General features: G+C 37.6%; 1 protein-coding gene across 1 annotated transcript; it reads left to right on the top strand.

Moving 5' to 3' along the window:
* Window positions 1-13192: 13192 nt before the first annotated feature.
* On the top strand, window positions 13193-18865 carry FUT4 (fucosyltransferase 4). The gene has a single exon (XM_074304491.1). The coding sequence runs from the start codon at window positions 13581-13583 to the stop codon at window positions 15048-15050; it is 1470 nt and encodes a 489-aa protein (XP_074160592.1). The 5' UTR covers window positions 13193-13580; the 3' UTR covers window positions 15051-18865.
* Window positions 18866-22936: the final 4071 nt, after the last annotated feature.

Below are 22936 nucleotides of genomic sequence, written 5' to 3'. Positions count from 1 at the left end.
TGCCAGAGATTCTGGAGCAGTTTAATATTTCCTTCTCTAGCTCATTTTACAGATGAGGAACTGGAGAAAACAGAGTTAAGTGGCTTGCCCATCACACTGCTACTAAGGCCTGATTTGAACTCAGTAAAAGGAGGCTTAGTGACTCCAGGCTCTGACACTCAATTTATTGTACTACCTAGTTGCCCAAAGTCAGTAATAAAATTTAAATCTATTTCCTTTATCTCCGTTTTTGGTGTAGACTGACAGTCTTCAAGTACGTAAGTCATATTCATTCCTCAGCCTTTTCTGAATTTGCCTAATTAGAATCCTAGAATTTTTAGAGTTAGAAGTGACTTAGAAGGTGTTCTAGAATAAAGTCTTCATTTTATTGACAGCAAAACTAAGGCATTAAGAAATTTAGTGATTTGTCTAGAATTATTCAGATTAGGTAGTAATGGCCAGGACTATTTTTGATTCCTTGTCTTTTCACAACTATTTACTTTTCATTATAGAGAATATTTTTAGTTTTACTGTTCTTTTGGGAAATCCAAAAAGTAGCATGGTTTCTGTAAAGGGAATTAAGTTAATGAAACATCTTTAGTTGTTTTTCCAGTAGTGGTAATGGGCTTCCACTAATCCATGCACTTCCTAAACCAGTGCCCTTTGAGAGCAGTGGAACAAATTATCAAAATAGTAAATTAGGATATTGAAACAAAATGAAGTAAACCAGTCAATAAAAGAATAGAGTCTCATCTAAACATAAATATTCAGAGTGGAGAAAAGTTTCTGGTGGGTACTTCTTAGTCTCAAACTTGCAGTGATCTCAGGAAAAATTTAGGGTTAAGGTTTATTTTCAGGAGTTATATTTGTAGATATTTAATTCTCACAATAAAAAAGGATGTCTTTATATTTAATACCTCTCTTTTACGTGGGTAAATTTAATTTCTCTAACATTACTAATGTGCTTCATTAACTGTTACTGGAAGCAAGTAGTCTGGGAAATTGATTCCTTTCCCTTTTTCACAAAAGGGATCTTCTCTGATTCTTCTCCTATGGTTTAGACAGTGTTTAGTCCTGAGGGAGCCTAGACTTTAATGAAAGAGGTTAGATTCCTTTTTCTCATTTTGGCTTCTTTTGTCTTCCACCCCAGTGTCCTAGAGAAAACTTATTCAAAGTTTAGTGTGATAGGACCAGCATTTTTCTGATGAAAGTTCTTCCCACATGCAACATGGAGATCTGAAAGGTGCCCCTAGGACTAGATTGGCCTCTGCTTTCCTCATTCAGTTTCTTGGTAATGTAGGAGCATAAAAAGTCCCACCCAAGTGGAATCTGAGACTCCAACTGGACAGAGTGGGTGTCTAAGTTCACATGAGTGTCCATTCTCTGATAAACCACTAGTTAGAGATAGCTGCATTTTCAGATGGGAAAGAAGAGGGCTGTATTCATTGAGAAAAGCTAAGTACCACTAATCCTTATTCTATATCCTTCTGTAAGGGTAAAATCAATATCCTTTTATAAATGTTCAATAATTTGTGAGAACCTCAATTTATTTCAACACTGAACCTCAATCAAGAGGATGCAAGCATTATTGTTGGGGCTACAATACTTAGATTTTGATGCATATACAGGATACGCCCAAAGGACAATTTAGAAAGATATGCAATGATAAGATTATGTGATAATCAGCTCTCATGGACTTGGCTCTTTTCAACAATGGAGAGTTTCAGGCTAATTCCAATAGATGAGAGCTATCTACATCCAGAAAAAGGACTATGGGGACTGAAACTGGAACACAGCATAGTATTTTCACCTTTTTTGTTGTTTACTTGCTTTTTATTTTCTTTCTCATTTTTTCCCTTTTTGATCTGATTTTTCTTGTGCAGCATGATAAATGTAGAAGAATTTGCACATGTTTGACCTATATTGGGTTGCTTGCTGTTTAGAAGAGAAAGATGGGAGGAAGGAAGGGAAAAAAACTTGGAACACAAGATTTTCCTGGGGTGAATGGTGAAAACTATCTTTGCATGTATTTTGAAAATAAAAAAATATTTTTTAAAAAATGTTAATCATGATAGAATAATTGTATTAAAATGTTTCATATTATGTATTAGTCTACCTGCCATCTAGGGGAAGGGGTGAGGGAAAGGAGGGGAAAAGTTGGAACACAAGGTTTTGCAAGGGTCAATGCTGAAAAATTACCCAAGCATGTGTTTTGTAAATAAAAAGCTATAATAAAAATATTTCATGTTGTCACAACACTGTAGTGGAAGGTGGTATTGACCTTTTCTGTTGCTGAAGACATCTCATAGTTATCTTTAATGCAATATAGTGAAATGAAACAAAATATGATTTAAAAAAGAAAAATATGCAATGTACAATTATGAATTAGATATGGGACAGGCATTTATTTCCTACACAAAAGAAATAGAAAAAGCATACAAAAGACTCAGATTTAAACAGTAACATAGCTAGTGTTTCAGTGTTCTGTTGAAGTCTTCCTGATTATTTCCAGCTTTTAGTGTCTTCTTTGTCCTCAAATAATCTTTATTATAAATAAGCAAATTATACTACATTATATTTATATTATTTATAATACATAGTTAATTTTTCCTCCTTGTATTGTTTCATAATAATTGTATTGTAATAAATACATTTTTATTGATGTCATATCTTCCAGTAAAATGTGAATTTCTTAAGAGTAGGGACTATGGTATTTGTAATGCCAGAGAAACTGAGGCAAGATAGAGATTAGAGAGTTTTTAATATTTTATTTATTGGAAAACTTAATTGATTGACTGGATCAGACTCTCATCTCAAAGTATCCAGTATTGAATGTGAGTCTCCAAGGATTTTTATAAGTCTTCAGTGAGAAGAGAAACAAAGGCAGAAGGCAAAGAGCAGGAATTTTTAGGGACGGACCATAAATTCAGTTCTGACAGATTGGGAGTGAAAACTATAAATTCTTACTAATTGGGAGTTAAGGAGGTGTCCAATAAAAGCCAGGAAGTCTGGAGAGATAGAGGTAGAAGATGTTAATTAGGTAACCGAGATAGGACATCTGGAGTCTTATCTTTTGGAATGTCAGAGTGGCCAGATCTCTACAGCCCTAATTATCTCAGCTCTAATGAACAGGAAAGGAGGGATTGCATACTAACTTAGGGAAATTGAGATATTGCAATTTAGGGAAACTAATGCAGGGAAACTGAGGTAGAACAATTCAAAGAGACAATGGAATAACAGTATTGTTTGTTTGTTTTGTCTTTATATAGTCTACCTTATGTTGATTCACCAAAAGGGCTTAGAAGGGAACTAAGGGACATGGGAGGGGCCATCTAAAATCCCAGATTTCAGATCACCTGGGCACAAAATATCTATATGGTTACTGTTAGAAATAATACTCGACACTGAAAATCAGATATCAAGAAAAATTTATTAAAGAAGAATGTTTTCTTTTTTATTTTATTTATAATTTTTTTGACAGTATGTATGCATGAGTAATTTTTTATAACATTATCCCTTATATTCATTTTTCCAAATTATCCCCTCCCTCCCTTTACTCCCTCCCCTAGATGACAGGCAATCCCATACATTTTACATGTGTTACAATATAACCTAGATACAATATATGTGTGTAAATCCCATTTTCTTGTTGCACATTAAGTATTAGATTCCAAAGGTATAAGTAACCTGGGTAGAAAGACAGTAGTGCTAACAGTTTACATTCACTTCCCAGTGTTCCTTCTCTGGATGTAGTTGTTTCTGTCCATCATTGATCAACTGGGAGTGAGTTGGATCTTCTTTATGTTGAAGATATCCACTTCCATCAGAATATATCTTCATACAATATTGAAGTGTACAGAGATCTTCTGGTTCTATTCATTTCACTCAGCATCAGTTCATGTAAGTCTCTCCAAGCCTCTCTGTATTCCTCCTGCTGGTCATTTCTTACAGAGCAATAATATTCCATAACCTTCATATAACCATAATTTACCCAACCATTCTCCAATTGATGGACATCCATTCATCTTCCAGTTTCTAGCCACTACAAAAAGAGCTGCCACAAACATTTTGGCACATACAGGTCCCTTTCCCCTCCTCAGTATTTCTTTGGGATATAAGCCCAATAGCAGCAATGCTGGATCAAAGGGTATGCACAGTTTGATAACTTTTTGGGCATAGTTCCAAATTTCTCTCCAGAATGGCCAGATTCTTTCACAACTCCACCAATAATGCATTAGTGTGCCAGATTAAAGAAGAATCTTAAGGAATTGTTTTAACGTTTCTGGTCAGAAGCATGCCCCACTCCTCTTTTGGAAGAGGAACATTCAGTACAGAAATAGGGGAACCTTTATACTTGCTCATGTACGCAGCTCCTCCCTTCAGAGAATGGATTGGTCTGTTTTATCTGGGTTACAGTCTTTCTGATACGCCCACTACATGTGTCCCCTTAATATGTATAAAACACCCCTCCCCCTATCATGCATCCCACATTCAAAAATGGCAGAAAATTCCTCCTCTGGGGTGTGTTGTTTAATATTCAATCAGCCTATTAAGCAGGTGCAGTAATGATTTGGTCAAATCACTAGTTTGGGCCAGATGAGTTATTATCTTAAGTTTGTAGTTTTCTCAAAACCATAAGTCTTTCTGATTGTCTGAATCTACCTGTGCCTTCCTAGTCCCCCAGTTCTTTATTTGCTCAAGGCTTCTATTGATTACTTAATTGTTCTGTGAATCCTAACCTTACTTAACCTCTCACATTCTGAAAACCCACTATCAGTGGTACCCACTGTCCCACACTACCTCAAAGCTTGTAACACTGCGGAAACCCAACTTTTCAGCATTTCTCACAGCTACATGTAGCCCTGGACCCTAAATTCATAGATGAGGAAGGGAAGAGAGCCAATGCCGAGCTCTTCTTCCAATTTAACAAAAGAAGCCTTTTCATCTTTCTGTAAAGGGAATATAGACAGCAATATTAATCACTTAGTTAGCACAGTATCTCATAACCTCCTTTATCTGCCTTGACTTTCTGTAATTAGAGCAACTAAACCTTTGGGGTAGAGAGGCTCACTCTCCATTCCCCTACCCCCCCACCATTACATTTTTATCTAAGGTGTCTATTCTCTACCTTTGCACATAGTCTTTTATGGTGTTAAATGTAGAGCTAGAAGGAACCTGAGACAATACAGCCCAATCCCTTTATTTTGGGAAATTGAATTCCAAGGAGGTATATAATAAACATTTAATAAAAGCTTGTTGCATTGAAGGATAAAAGAATTAAGTGGTTGAGAGTCAAGTGAAGCTCTTCTTTTAATTAATGTCCCCACACTCCTGCAGGGCCTCTGTCTGGCCTGGGCAACATGTAGCAGAGTAGAGGTTTGAATTCCTTCTTACCTCTGTCATTTACTAGCTGTGTTAAAAACAAGTTCCTTAACCTGTCTGAAACATCAATTTCCTCATTTATAAAACAGGGTAATATTCTTTGGGGTTTTTTTTTGCCTTACAGGATTATAGTGAGATTTGAATGAAAATTGTGTTTAAAGAATTTTGCTTCTGCCTCTCATGCTGAAACTTCACTCATCACCTGAGATATTTTAAATGTCCTCGTTTCTGGATGTCTCCTTGATGTATCCCCCTGATCTTTGTGGAGGGTGAGCCACTTGGCCTGGGAAAATCCTTACCCTCTTACCTGGTTTTCACAGGGAAACTTCCCCCTCCAATTAATCTGGGAATCACTTTAGTCTGGTAAACAATCACCACCCCTTATTTATTTGGAAATTAGCCCAAACCACAGAAGGCTAAATATAAAAAACAAGACTCAGTATCTAAAACTTCAATATCTTCCTAATCAGGAAATGACCCACTGAGAGAGTTTCTCAGTGAAATAAACCCATTTTTGGCAAAAACCTCACTTGCAAACTGGGACTGCGAATTCTTTCACAAAACCTACAACACCAGTGTGGGGATCCCCATCCCTGTTAGGGTATCCTCACCCTTCAACAATATGATATAGCTTCTAGCTAAATATAGCGGTAGTTTTGGAGTCCCCTGACCTTACGGGGGCTTCTTTTCTGGAAATCTATCTGATTCTAAAATCCTCTGCTTTTGCTTCCCCAATCCCCAACCTAGGAATACTATTGTTCTGACAATCTGCCTGATTCTGGAGACCATTCCTCAATTCATTGCTGACTGATAATCTTGTGAGAACTAAATTCCAGAGACCACTCCTCCATCCTACCTATGAACTACAGAATTAGCATATCAATGATAGAAGCTGGATACATGTGTCTCTTTGCTTCTGTTTCTTTTAGAAATTCATCCCACTTTGTAATGGAATTACAATTACAACAAACTTTGCCCCTTGGTTAAGGATATGGGTTCATGTAATATTCTTCTCTAAAATTTAATGTTCTCTGGGAGCAGGTTTCTTGGGGGGCTTCTGGAAGCAGCCTTAGTTTCAGTTCAGTGTAATAATCACCTCAAATGCAGCCAAGAGTTAAAGTCCAAATCCTTTATTTTTTCCTTTTAAATCTTGTCTCCTTTCCTGGGATCCAGTTAGCTTTCTTAGAGGCCTATCTTTCTCCTTCCTTCTGAGAGCTCTTGCCGCTAGTCCTTTGTCTCTTCCAGCTTCAGCCTCTTCTCCTCCCAATGTCTCCAGCCAGCACAAAGGTGGAAGTTGGAATGAATCTGACTCCATCTCTGAGAGTGGTCTTGTGGGCTTCTTTGTCTGTCCCTGAAAACTTCTTGTTTATATGCTGTGCACTGAGTATACTCCAATCATTACATCACTAGGAAACCATTCTTTGTTGTAGGATTAAATCAATGCTAAATTAAATTTAACCATTGTCTCCTCAATTCCACTTAGTACCTTGTATCAAATTCTGGCCCATAACATCAATCATACTGAACCATGCTAAATTAGATAATTATTGATTCTATCAATTCCACTGTCTTAGTACCTTGTTAGAATCATAACAGATTCAAGCCTGCAAATTCTTTTGAGACACCTCACCACACTAGTCTATGACCCCAAACTTTTGGGGTCTCCTTCCTAACCTCAACATTACTGTGTACAATGTTCTCTTGGTTCTGCTCACTTTACTCAGCATCATTTCATGTAAGTTTTTCATATATACTTATATATATATATATATGATATGGTCATATATAAGTTTTTCTAGGCTTATTCAGCTATTCTCCAATTGATGGGCATCCACTCAGTTTCTAGTTCCTTGTCATTATAAAAAGGGCTGCTACAAACATTTCTGCACATGTGGGTCCTTTTTCCTCTTTTATGTTCTCTTTGAGATACAGTGTTGTCTTAATTTCTATACTTGTCAGTATAATTACTAGATCTGTAACAGAGATTTAATGATACTTTTTCAGATTGGAGACAACTAGAATTTTCAAGAGATAGGTGAGGAAGAAAATTGCATCAACCCATGGAGGGAGGAAATGAGACAGCATTTACACACCCAGCAGATAGACTAGTTTTTCTGGAATATACCATGTAAGGGGATAAAACAGGAATTAGCATTGTCTAGAAACATGGACCCCTTCTGGATCATTGCCTTATCTTGGCAGAGAGGTTATTGAAGCTCAATGAAACTGTGAGATAATGCTGTATTAGGGTAGCCAAGGTGGACAGATAAACATGGAAAATTCTGACAAAAGGTGATCTACTGGAGGAGGAAACGACAAACCACTCTAATATCTTTGCCAAGAAAACTCCATGGAAGGGCCTGTAGTGTCTTAGTTCACTGGTTTAGAAGAGTTAGTGGATGACTTCAAAATGACAATTAAAAAAAGATAAGATGGAGCCAGATCATGAATGATTTTGAATGCCAAACTGAAGAGTTTGTATTTTATCCTCTAAACAAGGAATCTCTGAGGCTTCTAGGGTTTGCTTAAATTGATGCTTAAGGAATATTAATTGTACTATTTTGAGGAGGATGGACTAGACCAACCAGGAAAGTGGTGATGGATCTAAAGGCTATTGCTATAGTTCTTGTTAGAGACAATCTAGTTTTAAGCTAAAGTAGCACTTGTACAAGTGGAGATGTATGGCCAAGAGGGAGAGAAAAAAAATCAAGAATGATTTTAAGATTGGAAAACAGGAACACTGAGGCTGTGAAAAGTGACTAGCCTAGGGCCACACAGAGAGTGTCTGAAGCAAAGTTTTATAGGATTTTGGCTATAAAAGAATTTATGATCCTCTGATCCTATTATAATACTTTGAAAGGAAGGCACAATTTAGTGAATCATGTTAGGAGTAGGAATACCAGCTTAATTTTGTGTATTAAAAGAAAAAGGTCAATGAATAAAATGAAAATGAAATGTAGAAAGACAAAGAGAATGAGCAAAATGCAAGGTTTGAAAAGCCAACAGGGCCTGGGATGAAGGACAAATGTAAAAGCACCCATTTTGTTCTTGAAACTAGAACAAAGAAGGAGAAAATGAACAAGAATGTCAGAAAAAAAGAGAAAAGAAAAAATGGTGAGGGAGGACATGTCTGGCATGATCTTCACCAGTGCATAGTCTCAGGGAGCTATGGGATAGAAATTTCAAAGGCAACTTGTTCAATCTCTTCATTTTACATAACAGGAGATTCAAGGCCAAGCGGCTGGACCCAAATTCACACTATCCTAGACCAGCCAAGGCTTGAACTAAAATCCTGACTCCGAAGCCATCATCCTTTCTATCATACCACACTACCTGGTTTATTTTACAGTGTATCAGAAACATAGAGTGTGTCAAGGTGAGCAGAGTGAAATAAGGCTGGAAAGGAAGGTTGTTTTTATTCAATATTATTTAAATATTGGGGGCTGGAGGTTTGAGGAAAATAATAGAGTTGGGAAAACTACTCAGACTTAAACATTGGAAAAGTTATCATTGAATCGGGCTGATTGGATTTAGTTTTCTCAGTTTGAAACGAAGTCGCATGATCCCTGTTCCCAGGCCTTGATTCTTATTCCCAGGTCTTGAATCCTGGGATGCAGGGAGTCAGTGGTCTCTAAAGGTCAGACCCACAGGAAGTAACGTGACCCACTGGAAGCAGACAACATTAGTCAAGGATGGTTAATCCTTTTTAGTCTATCCAATGAAAAGGCTCTGGGCTTTTGCTTTTTTAGATCCTGGAGGAACCCAAAGCTAGTCAAGTTCACATGCCCATGGTGGGAGTTGGTATGGCTCCTAGATGTGTGTCTGGGCCTCTCCTTGCAAGGACTAAATAAATGCTTTCTCTTAGTACCTGAAAATATATTTAATTAATTAATTTGGGAAAGAGAGTTTAGCACCTGTCCCACACATTTTGAATCAGGGAGAGAAGAGAAGTAGGAAATACAGTCAGAAGGCTATTAAATAGCCCAGGTAAGAAATGAGCAAAGTGTTGGACATGTAATTAGAAAAGAGAAAGGGAATATGAAAAATATTGTGGAAGTATATTGCATCATAACTTGGTGACTAAATGGATACAGAGAGTGAAAGAGGAAATTAAGAGATGAACCTGAGTTTTTGTGTCTAAGTTACAAATAGGGAAGTAAGGATTAGAATAAATTAGGTATTTGGAGGGTAGAAAAAGAAGTGTTAATACAAAAACTAGGTAAATATGTAAAGCAGGTAATTAGAAAGATAGGACTGGAATTCAGTGGAGAGATTGGGGCTAAAATATAGAGATTTGGGAATAGCAGTGATAACTGCAGACATCGAAGTGGATACAATCACCAAGGGAGGGAAAATGTCTAGAGAGAAAAGAGAATTGGGTCCAGAGCTTTTGTGGATATTACACTTAGAAGACAGGGTGCAGACTACGATAATAATGGAAGTGGGGAGGTACAAATTAGCCAACTCTCTAGTCTCTGTTTCTATCTTCTCCTCAAACCCCCATAACTACAGCTGGGATTGTTGTGGGCAAAGAAGTAAAGATGCAGACACTAGGTGGGGTTAATTTGTCTCTCTGGTAGATTGACTTTGGGACTCAACTGTGAATCTGTTGTGCTAGACTATAAAGGCAATTTTAAAGACAATGTCAGCGATTTCAGGGAACTTCCTGTCCTTCTTAACTTTGAAAGGAACTTTTATGGGGTATATTTAAATGTATTTTTATTAAATGGATTGCTCCTTTGAATCTTCATATTCTGAGTGATCTTTTGATTCTCAGTTGCCTTCCTGATGAAGTGAGGTGAGAGGAAGTGGGGGTGGGGCAGCAGAAATATTTCAAAGTCTGGGAAAGAGGAACCAATAGTATTGTTGGGACTTTCTCTAAATTCTGGACAAAAAGCTTACTTATATAACCTTAGTCATGATTTTGGGAATGAGCCACAACTTCTCCGATCTTAGATTTTTTTATCTGTAAAATGTGTAGCTTAGTTAGATAACCTCTCAGGTTCCTTTTAGTCCTAAAACTATGATCTGTTTTTGAATAATTTTTTTTTAAAGAAACAACCCAAACTAGACATTAATGCTTTGTGGTGGAATTGTGAACTCATGCAATCATTCTGGAGAGCAATTTGGAACTATACCCAAAAAACTATAAAACTGTTCATACCCTTTGATCCAATGCTAGGTCTGCTTCCCAAAGATATCTTTTAATTTAATTTTTATTTTATTTTTTTATAATTATAACTTTTTTTTTGACAGTACATATGCATGGGTGATTTTTTATAACATTATCCCTTGCACTTACTTCTGCTCAGATTTTTTCCCTTCCTCCCTCAACCCCCTCCCCTAGATGGCAGGCAGTCTTATACATGTTAAATATATTACAATATATTCTAGATACAATATATGTGTGTAGAACCAAATTTCTTGTTGCACAGGAAGAATTGGATTCAGAAGGTAAAAATAACAGTTTACACTCATTTCCCAGTGTTCCTTTTCTGGATGTAGCTGATTCTGTCCATCATTAATCAATTGGAATTGGATTAGCTCTTCTCTATGTTGAAGAGATCCACTTCCATCAGAATACATCCTCGTACAGTATCATTGTTGAAGTGTATAATGATCTTCTGGTTCTGCTCGTTTCACTTAGCATCAGTTGATGTAAGTCTCTCCAAGTCTCTCTGTATTTCTCCTGTTGGTCATTTCTTACAGAACAATAATATTCCATAACATTCATATACCATAATTTACCCAACCATTCTCCAATTGATGGACATCCATTCATCTTCCAGCTTCTAGCCACTATGAAAAGGGCTGCCACAAACATTTTGGCACATACAGGTCCCTTTCCCTTCTTTAGTATTTCCTTGGGATATAAGCACATTAGTAGTATGGCTGGGTCAAAGGGTATGCACATTTTGATAACTTTTTGGGCATAATTCCAGATTGCTCTCCAGAATGGTTGGATTCTTTCACAACTCCACCAACAATGCATCAGTGTCCCAGTTTTCCCACAGCCCCTCCAACATTCATTATTATTTGTTCCTGTCATCTTAGCCAATCTGACAGGTGTGTAATGATATCTCAGAGTTGTCTTAATTTGCATTTCTCTGATCAATAGTGATTTGGAACACTCTTTCATATGAGTGGAAATAGTTTTAATTTCATCATCTGAAAATTGTCTGTTCATATCCTTTGACCATTTATCAATTGGAGAATGGCTTGATTTCTTATAAATTAAAGTCAATTCTCTGTATATTTTGGAGATGAGGCCTTTATCAGAACCTTTAACTGTAAAAATGTTTTCCCAATTTGTTACTTCCCTTCTAATCTTGTTTGCAATAGTTTTGTTTGTGCAGAAACTTTTTAATTTGGTGTAATCAAAATTTTCTATTTTGTGATCAATAATGGTCTCTAGTTCTCCCTTGGACACAAACTCCTTCCTCCTCCACAAGTCTGAGAGGTAAACCATCCCATGTTCCTCCAATTTATTTATGATTTTGTTCTTTATGCCTAAATCTTGGACCCATTTTGATCTAATCTTAGTATGTGGTGTTAAATGTGGGTCCATGCCTAGTTTCTGCCATACTAATTTCCAGTTTTCCCGACAATTTTTGTCAAATAATGAATTCTTATCCCAAAAGTTGGGATCTTTGGGTTTGTCAAACACTAGATTGCTATTTTTATTCACTATCTTGCTCTGTGAACCTAACCTATGCCACTGATCAACTAGTCTATTTCTTAGCCAATACCAAATGGTTTTGGTGACTGTTGCTTTATAATATAGTTCTAGATCAGGTATAGCTAGACCACCTTCACTTAATTTTTTTTTTCATTATTTCCCTTGAAATTCTCGACCTTTTGTTGTTCCATATGAATTCTGTTGTTATTTTTTCTAGGTTATTAAAATAGTTTCTTGGGAGTCTGATTGGTATAGCATTCCCAAAGATATCTAAAAAAGGGGAAAAGGACCTATATGTACACAAATAATCTCTTTTTGTGGTAGCTAAGAATTGGAAATCCAAGGGATGCCCATGATTGAGAAATGGATAAACAAACATAATTACATTATGATTGTAAAAGAACATTATTGTGCTGTCAGAAATGATAAACAGGGTGATTTCAGAAAAACCTGGAAAGACTTACATAAACTGATGCCCAGTCAAGTGAACAGAACCAGAACATTGTACACAGTAACAACAATGTTGTTTGATGAAGAAGTGTGAATGATTTAATTATCCTCAAAATAGAAGAGCCCAGACAATCCCAAGGAATGAAGCATATTATCCCCCTCTAAAGAAAGAACTAATATTGATTGAATAATGACTACTTTTCACTTTCAATTTCTCCTTTTATTCAGGTTTTTTTTATACAAATAACTAATATAGTTACATAATTGCATAAGTATAAATCATCTGATTGTTTGCCTGGAGAGGGATTGAATGTGAAGGAGGGATAGAATTTGAAATTTAAACCTTTAAAAAATGTTTTTAAATTGAAAAAAAAAAAAAAAAACAATCTAACCTCCTAAAATAGGTATGCGATATCCTTATTTTTGTGTTGGCAGTTTTCTTACAATCTGTTCTCTCTGTCCTCTTTGCAGTTGGTTGGGTTGGGTCTGTCGAGATTCTGCTAGGTGGCCTATTTAGGAAAGCAGCCCCATTCATAGTTATAAGTCTAGGCAGCACCCCTATTGATTTCCTTTAGCGCGTCTCTGGGCTACGTGGACAATTATACCCTGCTTCACCACCACTCCCACCCCCCCGTGTCTTTTCTGCACTCAGATATGCCCCTTGTGGTCCTTTTTTCTGTAGTCTTGAGCCTCTGACGGGAGCTAAACGGAAGGAAGTGTAAAGGTTCCTCTTTAACTCAGAGGATACAGTCCTTCCCTCTCATCAGCAGCCCTAGGTTAGCTTTTCCTCACGTCTGAGGCGTTTCGATTTCGTTTCTCTACTCAGGAACCTGGAGCGATCCTCTCCCCAACCTCCTCTAGAGAGGAAAAACTCGAAAGAACAGCTGGGCAGCACCAGGAAGGGAATCGGGCCACAGGGGAGGAGTTCCCAGAAGGAAAGACCGAAAGTCCAGCTGGGAAGAGGTCGAAGTGGAAGAAAAGCCGTACTCTACGAAAGGGTGGCAGGAGGAACGAATCCGAGAGGTGGGGAAAAAGTTAGAGGCGCCGAAGGAGAAAGGAGAAAAAGCTCTTCTAGGTTTGGACTGACAGTATGTGGAGATCTCTAAGTCCTTCTGGGAGGGTTTGGGGCGGAGCCAGCCCTGGGAGGGAAGCTCACCTCTCCGTGGCTGGAGGCCCTGGAGGAGAGCTGGAGGTGTGGTGCTTGGAATCTGGACTTGGTCCCCTCCCACCAGCAGCCAGTCAACAGCTGGAGGGTGAGTTGCCGCGAAGAGCCCGGCGGCGAGCAGAGCTGCAGCAGTATGAAAGCCGCTACCCATCCCCTCAGCTTTTGGACCCCGAGCGAACAGCAGCTGCCGCAGCCCCATCTCGGCCTCCTCCGCCCATGTATGCGCCGTGGAGTGGCCGGCAGCGGGGCCGGCGTGGCGGCCTGGGACTGCCAGGGAAAGCCTGGCTTCTCATTACAACCTGGCTTCTGATGTTCTCGGCGATAGCCTTCTACTTCTCGTTGGGCCAGCTGCCTCAGCTGCCTTGGGCATACCTGCGGCCTTCGGCCCCGCCACGGCCGGTCACCGTCCTGATGTGGTGGGAGCCCTTCGGCGGAAAGGGGAAATCCAGTCCGGCCCCCGACTGCCAGCGCCTATTTAATCTGAACGGCTGCCGCCTGCTTACAGACAGGAGAGCTTATTGGGAAGCTAATGCAGTTCTCTTCCATCACCGAGACCTTGTGAGAACCCTGGACTGGCCCCCTCCACAGATTGAGCCCGGAGACGTGCTGGACCAGGACACAACAACAGCTGGAGCGGCGAGCAGCGGCCGGCCGGACCGGCCCCCTGGGCAGCGCTGGGTATGGATGAACTTCGAGTCCCCTACTAATTCCCCAAGACTGGAAAGCCTTGAAGGCAGCCTTTTCAACTGGACGCTGTCCTACCGGGCTGATTCAGATATATTTGTGCCCTACGGGTATCTTTACCCCAGGAGCAATCCCGAAGAACCGCCTTCCGGGCTGATCTCCTCGCTGGCCCGAAAGCATAAGTTGGTGGCCTGGGTGGTCAGCCACTGGGACGAGGGGCAGGCCCGGGTCAGGTACTACCGTGAGCTGAGCCAACATGTGGAAGTGGACGTCTTTGGCCAAGGTGGTCCTGGACAGCCAGTGCCGGACCCTGGGCTGCTGCACACTGTGGCCCGCTATAAATTTTACCTGTCTTTCGAAAACTCTCAGCACTTAGACTACATCACGGAAAAACTGTGGCGAAACGCCTTCCTGGCAGGGACCGTACCGGTGGTGCTGGGGCCCAGCCGGGCCAATTACGAGCGTTTTATCCCTCGAAATTCCTTCATCCATGTGGACGATTTTCCCCATGCTGCTGCCCTGGCCACTTACCTTCGCTTCCTGGATCGAAACCTGAACGAATACAAGCGCTATTTTGAATGGCGCCGGCGTTATGCGGTGCATATCCTATCCTTTTGGGACGAGCCCTGGTGTCGGACCTGCCAGGCTTTACAGAGGGCTGGAGACCAACCGAAGAAAATTAACAACTTGGCTGCCTGGTTTCGAAGATGAGATTTCTCTGTGCTTTGGTCTGGGAATTACCATGTATTTTGCAAAGAATATTGCATAGAATGGTAATCTGCGAACCATCCTGTTATAACAGGAATATTTAAAAGTTCCCAGATCCGGTACTTGCTGCCCAGCTTCCACACTACGGGTGTTTTAGGATGAAGCTATTGAACTCTTCTAAAATGAGTAAGCGGGAAGAAAAAAAACGCATCTTCCCTCGCTACCAAACTGCCTATGTGACCCGTCCTGTGTAAGCAATTCTGTTTGCTCATTGATCTTCAGCAGCCCCTATTTTACAAGTCACCAACTTTCTCAGAGGTCACAGAATGCCTTATAACAATGAAAAAGCCACTTCTTCACTAGGTGCCTTAAAAGTTTCTAGCTGAGAATCAGATTTGTGAAGTTCCTTCATTTCCTGTTCTATGAGTATTGTTGAAAAAATGTGTTTGTTCTGGGAGGAGAAGACTTAAAAACTATTTGACACTTGATTTCAAGTATTTGAAAGGTTTACCTCTAGAGGGATTAAATTTTTTCTTAGTGACCCCACAGGACTAAACAAGATGCTGTGGGTAGAAGTTACGGAGACAAACTTAAACTGTGGGGAAATGCCTAACAATGAAAATTCGAGCTATACAACACTGGAATAGGCTACTTGAGAGACTGAGTTCTCCTTTCCTAGAGAGTCTTCCAGGAGGTCTTCAAGTGAAGGATGAATAGCTCAATTGCAAAGGCGATTTGTGTTGAACTTCTGAAGTTTTTTCCAGAGAGGCAAGATGACCCTCCAGAAAAAGCTATTAAGAGACCTAGCTATCAACTATTGTGTCCTTTCCTCCAAATAGAGGAAAGCAAGATAAGATGGAGGAAAGGAGGGAAAAAAATATTTTTTTAAAAGTTGTGTGTGAACTAATTTATAAGCTCACTAAAAAAATAATTCAGTATTTAAAGGAACTGTGACGAATATCCCTTTACAATGCGAAAAGTGACCGGTTTTTTGTAAATTCAGATTTTTTCCACCTATATATTTAATTTTCTGAAAGCCGAGTAGAGAAAAAATTGTGAAATAAGGTCTTTTCCCCTGAATTAGGAAGAAAGAAGTCGGCTTGGCAATCTCTGTATATTTAATGTTTTAATATATTTAAATTCTAGAATTTCACTCTTCTTGTGGTGCTTGCCATGTTTTTCTTAAAGAATCACAAAGAAACACAAGATATCATCACAGCTAGCATTTTTATAACATTTTAGCATTTGCAAAGTGCTTTACATGTAAGAAATAATGTAGAAAAGGGGGAAAAAGATTTTGTTTGCTACAATGAAACATTTTTTTTATATTTTTGTATGTTTGTTATTTGTAATTATCCTAGTATACAATTTCCCCATGTGTTTGTTTGAAAAAGTTCATTAACCCAGGATTACTCAGTGCCTAATCATTTACTGCTCCAGTTTTGCTGCTAAACCTTTTATTGGAATAAGATCTTATTAACTAGTTAATAAGTGGGCTGCCTTATGAGCCTTTATCATAGGAATTTACCCCATTAAATCAAAAATTTTCTAAAAGAACTAATTCATTCAATAAATGTGCTGAGTGGTTTGCTCTCTATAGAAAAGTTATGGGGGGAGTGGGAGGAAAGAAATATAAAGATGTATGAAGACTCCTCCATCCCAGAATATATAGAAAGAAAATAATGTACTTCAACTGCAATTAGTGCACTTCAGCTAAAATAGATAGAGCTATCTTGCAGAGTATTTCTCAGAAGATATAAAACAATTGATTTCCTGCTTTCTATAACTGCCTTTGTTTCTTCTCTCACCAATGGCTTATTTTGGAAGGGTTCCAAGATGAACTAGACTTATATCAAATTCTATTCTGTCATTATTCACACACAGCACAGTGCATTATTCTGTGTACTTCATAGACTACATGAGTACAATAGTCCCTAGCTAAATCATAAGACAAGAAGATTTGGCTATTTGTTCCTGACTAGTTAGTTGTATTTGTTCCAAACAAGTTCATATTTTAGTGCCTTCTTTCCTACTATCTTTTTCCTTAAAAAAAATCAACAAATAGGGATATTCATTTTGAAAAATTGAAATCTAGGGACAAAATGTTCTCTACAAAGTATTTTAAAACGTGGGTGGCAATTGACTTACAAGTAGTTTGGGGATGGACAGGATGATCAGCCTGATAGCTAGCTCCCAATGAAGAGAGTTTCTGAAAGGAAAACTCCCGATTCTTTAAAATGACTGTTTATGGGACTTTATTACTTTAGTCTACACTGAACAGGAAAACCAAATTCTCTTTACAGGTTAGATATTCATCTGAATATATTATATAATCTAGGCTCTTTTCCTGATGAGGGGATCTGGAATTCCTCCAAAGCCAGACCCTTATGTTTAAGTTGTTTTGACAAAGCTTCTGAATGAGTTTTAAACTTCAAAGGCTCAGTGATACTCTCTGCTGCTACTACTGTGTTCTTTTCATTTATGTGAATTTGATCTTCATTTACAGAAAGACAGTAAAAACTAACACTATTGAGGTATATAAAGGTCTTAATGATTTTCTTTGTAATATAATTTTCTTACATGTTTAAGTTACTTGAAAACAAATGGACTTGGACTTCTAATTTTCTTTTCCTATAAGTACATCAAATAGATTATGGCATCTGGCTTTTATAATTCACTTTCATATGACATGTTAAATTGAGCAAAATTGAAACATTTATAAATCTAGTGGTATGTGATGAAAGTCTCGATTTTATAGTCAGAAATAGCCTGTGGGGTATATTATAATCTGTCTTTGTTAAATGTATGAACCTTACAAATATAATTTTGTGCATTTATTTCAATTAATATGCATTAATACTTGGTGACCATAACTACTACCTCACCTGGATTGAGGCTCACTGTAGGAAAATGTTACAAAATCAAGACACTTGAATTTTACCTAATTTTTTTTTCTCCCAAGACATTGTTTAGTAGTGAGTTTAATAAGGGACTTAATTCATATGACTAGGCATTGTTTAACCTAGTTGCCTTTTCAGTTAGAGGAACTTACCAAGTTCCATCCCTGTTGCCACCATTCTACTTGAAATTTGATTTTGTCTTTTTCAATATCTCCTCTTTCTCTACTAGATTCTTTAAATTCTATTTCACAGAGAGAATATAGCCATGGTTTTTTCCCCTCCTTGCTCCAAAATGGTACATCAAGTATTATTTTAAAAGGACAATATTTGGTGGGAGGATAATGGGAAAGCTAATGGGAATAGATCATCATAGTTCATCCTCTCCTTATACGCATAGTTAGCCAGGGCTCATTCAAAGTCATCTTATACAAATAAGACTGCCCTCCCCTCTACCCTAGCCACACAACACTTAATCTTCAGAGGCAGGTTTGTGATATTTAGCAACTTCAGTTAGATTACAGGGCTCAGTCCCCAATGGATTCATTTGAACCAAGCTGTAATTATTTTAGATTTTCAAAATCCACTTCCCCAATTTTTAGTTAATTTAGTTTATAAATCTATCTTTAAATGCAAATGTTCTTTCTCCAGTCCCTCTATGTATGAAATACCAGTTACTATGTAACAGCAGTGATACTGAATGTCTTAGAATCAGGCCCTGGGAAAATCTGGTTTAATTTTTTAAAAAAAGTATTTGATATATTTTTAAATGTTTTTTGGTAAATGAGTAGGGTGATTAAGGGATGTTAAATTCTTGCATTGTCTCAGGAAATTTTATACCAAGACTCATCAAATTGCAGACTTGGTTGCTTTTATTCATTTTCAATATAACAATAAAATGATGAAAGTAAAATGAGAAAATGAGCATCTTTGTATTTATGCTGTTGTTTGGAACCCGCCAAATTGGCTTACATCATTTCCTACCTTAAAATAAGCTCTATGTTGCATTAATTCAGAGGTTATTTCATTCATTCTTGATTCCTTTGTTACTAATTTTCCTTATGTTGTTCTTATGTTCAGATAGAAGTTCTGCTTGACAAAACTATTTTTTTCTCTTACTTTGTGTCAAAATCACAGTGTATGGCCCTTAGTAGGTACTTGTAACTGTTAACTAATTGTCACAATTTACATTTACTCTCCTTCATACACTGTCCCAGCCAAACTGAAGGAAAAATTTGCTGTTTCCAGAACTAAGAAATCAGATTTCTTTCTTTTGGATCTGGGCTTTTGCTATCTCCTTTGTCTAGAGATATTCCTTTGTAAAGGACTGGAACTCTGGAGGAGTATGGGTGAAACAAGGTGTTAACTCAGTGGAATTAATGAGATAATGGTTCTCTAGTTCACATATATACTTAGTACTTAGTTTTGATGTAATAGTTCTCTAAGTTTACACATAATCAGTATGCTGTAATGATGTAATTACAATAAGGTATATAAGGGCTAAGAAGCACTGGAAGATAGACATTCTATCTTTGACCAACCTTTGTGGTGGCTGTCCTGCCTCCTGCCTCCTGCCTCCTGCCTCCTGCTTCCTGCCTCCTGCACTAAGATCAAGGCTAGCCAGGTCATTACACTCCTTACCTTCTCTCTCTCCCTTAGAATTCTTGCTGTCCTTCAAAGCAGGGATTCTTAGTCTTTTTTTGTGTAATACTTTCCCTTAGTAGTCTGTAATTACAAGACAGACACAAGTTAAAAATTATTTGCTGGGGTCATGTAGCCAGTGTCTTGAGGTTTAAGTTTAGTTCAATCTGCTTTTTTAATATTTTCTCCATCACTTTCTTAAGTCAAAACAATAATTAAAACAACAAATTCCTGCTTCAAATAGGAGCATTTGGTGATTCCCAGAATACAAACGCTCACATGGAAAATGTAACAATGTGCTGGAGCTGGCTCCTTCACAACACACCCTTTTGACCTATAATAAAAGCTTACTGAATTGAAATGAATGGAACCCAGTGGCCTATGTCAGAGCAAAAAGAATGATGCTTTCTCTCCTTTGAAGCCTATTTTCTTATTTCCCTAAGTACTTGAATAATTTAAATATATACATATACACACCTTTTATTCAGATTTTATTTATGAAAGGGAGAGGGGACTGGACATTAAATAGAAAGCATGAATACTGCTGCCATGTGGCATTAACTCTTAGGTAAGAGTATGGAGTCTGAAAAGTAACCTCTCTATCAGTTTTCACCTTTCAAACTTAAAGAATATTTTACAGAGAAAACTGAGGGCACATGAGAAGTTCAGTAAAGAAAGAGGAACAAGAAAAAAATCTGATTAGTAAAGAAGAGAAGGGGAAAATGCTGGGGGGAGAGAATAAGTGAATCTAAGAAAAAGAAAATTTGTCCAGAAAAAAAGGGAGAGTAGCAAAAGGAATTATGAGGAACAAACATAGAAAGGAGAGGGAAGAAAAAAAAAAAGGATAAAGGAGGGAGTCATAAAAATGACAGAATGAGGGAATATTTTTTAGGAGTTAGGATTAATCTGTTCTATAGTTTGTTTGTTTGTTTGTTTGTTTTTTCTGAAAACTTTATTACTCCAATTTAAAGTTTGAAATCTCCAAAAGGAAAGTAAACAGTTTGTGAATTCACTGAAAATCAGATCTAACAAGGTAAGAAATAGCATTTCTGCTGAAATAGAAAATTTCCCTGATTCGTTACTAGATGATCTAAAATTTATGAAGCTTTATCATCTGAGTAAAAACAATAGAGACTCACTGGTATTCTCCACCCACCCTGCCCCCCCTCCAATATCTCTGGAGTGCTTGACTTCTATTTTTAGAAAATCTAGTGGTTGTTTTCAAAATAGCTAGATACACCAATGAATTTCCTCTTTAAAGAAAAGGTGAGGAGGAATGAAAGAAAATTTTTAGAGATTAAGCACAATTTTTTACAACTCAATGAACACCAAGGCAGTGATTTCTATGTATCATAGAACCTTAGAGCTAGAAGACACCTTACATGTTATAAAGCCTCTGCTTCCAGCATGAACTTCCTCTATGGCATTCTTGACCAGGTTTCATACAAGTTCTGTTAGAAGACTTCCAATAATTAAAGCAGCATATTTCACTTCTTTTGATCATTAATTTCTTGAACATAATTTAATTTTTCTGTTATTTTTTCTCCCTTCCTCAAAAGTTTCCTATCCACACTGAAAATTAATTTCTTTTTTATTTGAATGATGGGTCTCCCTATCTCTCCCAGGCCAGAAGTGCAAAGGCTACTTGTTGTTTAGTCATTTAGTTGTATCTGATTTTTCATAAGCCCATTTGGTTTTGCTTTTCGTTTGTTTTAGCAAAGGATGATTTGCCATTTTCCAGTTCATTTTGCAGATGGAGAAACTGAGGCAGGGTCACCAAGCTAATTTGCTCTTGAGCTCAGATCCTTCTGGACATTCTATCCACTCTGCTACATGGCAAGCCTTGGAGCTACTCCTAAACAGATTCCCACCTTCTACTGGAAGCCTTTTCCAACCACTTTTAATTCTAGTGCCTTCCCTCTCTTAAGTATTTCCTATTTATCTTGTCTGTAGCTGGTTTTATTTACATTTGTTTGCATGTGGTCTCTTCCCTTAGAGTGAATACCTGGAGGACTGTTTTTTGCTTTTTTTCTTCAATGCTTAGCACAAATGCCTAGTACCTAGTAAACACTTAATGTTTATTGATCGGTTGCTGATTAACTACTTTTCAGTATGGGAGTCTGAATAATTCTTGAAAGCTTCAACTCGTATTGAATTTTATGTTCCTGATTAATGGACTGTGTTACCTTTTGTATTTGTTCTCTTTTCTATTTCTACAATCCATACAATTTAGTTTCTTGCAAATCCTTGAAAAAGATATTTCATCATTTATTTCTCAGTCTTTGCATAGCCATCTCCCAAACCTGTTTTATAGTTATTCCTTACCTCTGCTCTTTAAATTACCTAGCTTTCTTAAAAGCTCAGTTCAAACACCAATTTTTACATTAAACCTTTCTTATCCCCACAGCTGTCATTTCTTTCCCTGAAAAATATAAATTATCTTGTATTTGTTTTATATCTACCTGGGATATGCTTTTAAATGTACATTGTTTATTCCATGAATGTTAAGCTCCTAAAAGGTTGGAACTGTTTCATTTTTATTCTCAGAACCTAATTCAATGCCTGGCATACAGTAGGCACTTAAAAAAAAAGATTATTAATTGATTCCCCATTAGTGCCTTTGCTTTTCACATATATAGATATTATGTGTGTGAAGATACAGGGTATGCATATGTATATATATATATATATATATATATATATATATATATATATATATATATATAAATTCTGGTGCATTTTAAAAAGCAACTACTAATTAACAGAACCTGAGGCCAAATTGCATCATAGGATGGTTCTCTCTGTGACCTGAGAAAGCTTGGTCATGCCCTGACTTGCTCACACAATTTTTATATTAATCAACTAGAAGAGATTTCTTGTTATCTCCAACATAAACGCAGAGCAATTGTGGAAGTTACAACTCAGGCCAAACATGAAAAAAATTTAAAAGTTAGACTCCCCAGGCTGCTTCCCTGCCTGCAAACAAGCCTCTATCTCTTCTATCCCCGCCAAAGCCTAATTTGACTCTGCTAGCTATTGTATCTTTTCCATTTTATGGCTAAACTCCTGGTGTACTTTCACTTCCTTTCAGCTCATTCTGTTCTTAATTCTCTACAATTTGCTTTGAAATTCATCATTCAGCTGAAACTGTTCTCCCCAAGTTATCTATGGGACTCTTAATCACTATATTTAGTGGTTGTTTCTCAGTCCTCATTTTTCTTTTTCTCTCTTCAACCTTTAAACTGTTGATCCCTCTGTTCTCCTTGATATTCTCTTTTTCTTTATGTTTACATGACATTGTCTTCATCTAGTTCTAGAACTACCTTTACAACTTTATCAGCCTTCTTTGCT

The sequence above is a fragment of the Sminthopsis crassicaudata genome, chromosome 3 (genome assembly GCF_048593235.1).
Source record: "Sminthopsis crassicaudata isolate SCR6 chromosome 3, ASM4859323v1, whole genome shotgun sequence".
Taxonomy (NCBI): domain Eukaryota; kingdom Metazoa; phylum Chordata; class Mammalia; order Dasyuromorphia; family Dasyuridae; genus Sminthopsis; species Sminthopsis crassicaudata.
The sequence above is the reverse complement of the archived record's forward strand: the minus strand, read 5'-3'. Positions and strand labels throughout refer to the sequence as shown.

Excerpts from the sequence above, each read along its gene's own strand:
- FUT4 (XM_074304491.1), top strand. The coding sequence starts at position 13,581 with ATGTGGAGATCTCTAAGTCCTTCTGGGAGGGTTTGGGGCGGAGCCAGC.